The following is a 3148-nucleotide window of genomic DNA, read 5'->3' as shown; positions in this document are numbered from 1 at the left end:
ATCGTCCCACTTCAGCCGCTTCTCCAGTTGGCCACCTCTATCTCCGAAGCTCAAGTTGAGATGCTTCTGCTCTTATTGGACGGCATTTTAGAAACACCAACGGACCCAGGCTCAGACGGAGCAGAAAAAGATGAGACCGTCACAGAAATAGAAGGCGGAAGTACAAAAGACGAACTTTTAGGGCCCCAGCAGGTCGTTACATCAGCATCACCCCAGGTGCAGATGCAGCATCTCATCCCCCTCTGCTCTTCGATCTCAACAGAGGAGTCAAGCCACACGAAAAAAACTGATGCTTCCGCGAATTTGAGCATTTGCAGGACGGAAGGTGTTCCGTGCCACTCAGCAGCGACAACGAAGCATCAGGAAGAATACCAAGGCGTAGACTCTGCATCTCCGCATGCACTGTCTCCGATAGATGTCTCTGCAACTAGGCAGTCTAGAGGAGCAAAGGGTGGCCAGTTGTCTGTCAGAGCACAAGTCGACGGAGCACCAGACTGCGACCTGTCATCGCTGGGCGAAAAAGTTGGTAGCAAAGCGCGTACAGATGGGGAGCTTCAGACGAATGGAAAAATTGTAGCCGACCTTCCCGGTTCTCAATTGTATCGCGAGCAGTGGTCGAGCCCTCTAACTTGGTGCGTTGGGCACCTGCATGGGAGCGGCGGCGTGGGAGAAGAACTAACAGATTGCACTGTATTACTGTGGAGGCGTGAGAGGCAGAATTCAATGTCCACTTTCTTTCTCTGTTTCTTTTCGTTCTGCAGCTCTCCCGAAGACCTGGCTAACAGAAGGAGAATGGTGAAGCAGCTGATCCTCGAGGCCGCAGACCGACGGGTGAGGCTAGAGAGAAACACTGGACGCGTAGAAAGGCCAGTGAGTGAGGTATCAATCCTGCGTTTGGTGGCATGTTATTCTGGTTGAGCCGTATGTGCATTATTCTACTCCTCAGATATTTCTTGAAGATTTGAAAATGTGGCGACAGCAATACAACCAACGAGCCAAGCTCCGCGAAGTTTTGAATGTATGTATGCAGCCTGTTCCCTATATTCACCGTAGACGTTTCCCATTAACCAGCATTGTTGATCTACGCTACTGCTTGATGCTCGAATAACTGCATTCCGTTCATGAGTTGCGTTGAGTGATTCACCACGTGCGCAGTGCTTTGTTCTCTGTGTGCATCTTTTGTAGCCTTACATTTTGAAGATACAGACACTTCAGCAGGGATATTTGAAGCGTTGTCCTTGCTTGTACCACCAGCAACAGGATCAGCAGGAAGAAGAAGAAAGACAAGCGAACTTGAAGTTGTTAGACTCTCTAGAGAGCTCTATCTGGGGAGCAGGTCAGCATGAATACATGTAGAGCGCAATCTCTGGCGGTTCCACAGAAGCCAGCTACTTTCTTACCTCATAGCGACAGACTGTCTCGCTTAGGGGCTGCAATATCCTTTTCGGTTGGTTTGCAGATTATTGTTTTATGCGCTAGAGGAAACTTGAAGTAGACAGGAGGGAACCCATGCGCTATAACTCTCTGCAAATGTTTGCGGTCTGAGCAGGAGATCAAAGTCCTACACAAACCCGTAGTTTCTCATTTCAGGGGGCCTTTTCTAGCGAAGAGCTGCAGGAATTCGGTAGTGAGGAGTTCGGAACTTTGAATCACGGGGACAGTGCGTCTTCGGGGGGCTTGTCGCTTGCGTCTGCTTTCCGACAGACTGCAAACACCCCGGTTGGAAGGACTTTCTCGAAGGAGAGATATCCTTCGAATCGACAGCAGTCTCTGGTCAGTTCTAGTGAGTGCTGCAGCCTGGAGCGGGAGATATCGAGGTCCTCCACGGGCTCAGAAAACCGTCGTTCTTCTAGTTCGCCTGTGGTTAAGCCCCCGTCGCACTGCAGTTCCCTGGGCTCGGCTCCTCTTTTAGGCAGCTGCGAAGGCCAGACTCCATCAAGTTCTCCGACACGCCTGCGCAGTCCTGCAGTCTCGCGAGCAGAGCGCCACCAACGGGGTGGTAGTCGTGAGGAAAGTGTATCACGAGGAGATTTGGAGGTTTCTGTGGAGGAGAGGAAGAAACGCATGCAGCAGCAAGCAATGGAAAAAGCTCAAAGGGTTAAAGAAGATGCACGGGTGGCGTTTTTGGTCGTCTTCATGAAACAGCTGCAACCGGGAACCCCAGCACTTGGAATTGAAATGGCTGACAGAATAAACTTGTCTCACCTCAACTCTAAGACGTTGCCCAAGGGAAAGGGATGGAAGACACAAGGCTTGTTGCGAATGATAGACGGCATAGTCACGCTGGTTTGTAAGCTGCCCCGGGGAGCCGGAGGTACGTTTGTTCGCACGAGAACAGTCACACTTGCACGGGTATTACTTGTTGCAGTTGAGCCAGTGCACGGAACCTGCAGATACCGNTTTGCTATTGAATTGTAGCCTTGTTGACAAGCTTTTTGTGCTGCTCTGAGTGCAGTCGCATCGGTACTGCAGCCGCTTCTGGCTCTGGCAAGTCAAACACGAGCAGAGGACATTGATCTGGCTATACATGCAGAGCTTGAGGGTATTCGTCGCGCGCTGTTGCGCCTCCCCGTAGGTGGCTCAACTGATGATGAAATGGGACAGACAGGGGACGGACAAGCTGTAGGTCTGCAGAGAGACGGGAAACGTAAATCAAAAGACTCCTCCATAGGATATGCAATTGCTGGAACCGAGGAAGAGGATACGAAAACCATCAGCACGGATGCGGCAGGCCCTGTGAGAAAGGCGACCCAAGAAGCGTCCCTCCAGGATACCAGGAAAAGTCGACCCAAGCCAGAAGTAAGTTCCCATGGCTCGAGGAGGAAAGTTATAGACATCACTCCATCTACAGGGGATTAAGCGCAAGAAGATGCACGTTACAAGGCATCATCCAGCAAACTTAACACTGAGCCCGGCAAATTCGCATTACCTAGTGCCGCGGTTTTGGCGGACGGTTTGCTGTTTGCGTGACGCACCGAAGGCTCGGAAGCTTAAACGGCTTCCCATAGACAGTTTAAAATTGACGAGGTGTGGACTTGATGTTGTGCAGAAGGACAAAGAGGGCAGGGCTAGTTCAAGAGAATCAATGGCACAGCAAAAAGTGCCCCCCATCCAGTCGAACAGTCGGGATGCTTCGGAGAGGCATTAA

General features: G+C 51.2%; 1 protein-coding gene across 1 annotated transcript; it reads left to right on the top strand.

Moving 5' to 3' along the window:
* Positions 1–60: 60 nt before the first annotated feature.
* On the top strand, positions 61–3148 carry EMH_0024930 (WD domain, G-beta repeat-containing protein, putative; the record flags this gene model as incomplete). Its single annotated transcript, XM_038023228.1, has 7 exons — positions 61–632; positions 762–831; positions 947–1018; positions 1186–1336; positions 1550–2314; positions 2456–2799; positions 3050–3148. 7 exons carry the CDS (start codon positions 61–63, stop codon positions 3146–3148), a joined length of 2073 nt encoding a protein of 690 aa, XP_037879082.1.

Source organism: Eimeria mitis, genomic scaffold, assembly GCF_000499745.2.
Source record: "Eimeria mitis Houghton genomic scaffold, Emh_scaff896, whole genome shotgun sequence".
Lineage (NCBI taxonomy): Eukaryota > Apicomplexa > Conoidasida > Eucoccidiorida > Eimeriidae > Eimeria > Eimeria mitis.
The sequence above is the reverse complement of the archived record's forward strand: the minus strand, read 5'-3'. Positions and strand labels throughout refer to the sequence as shown.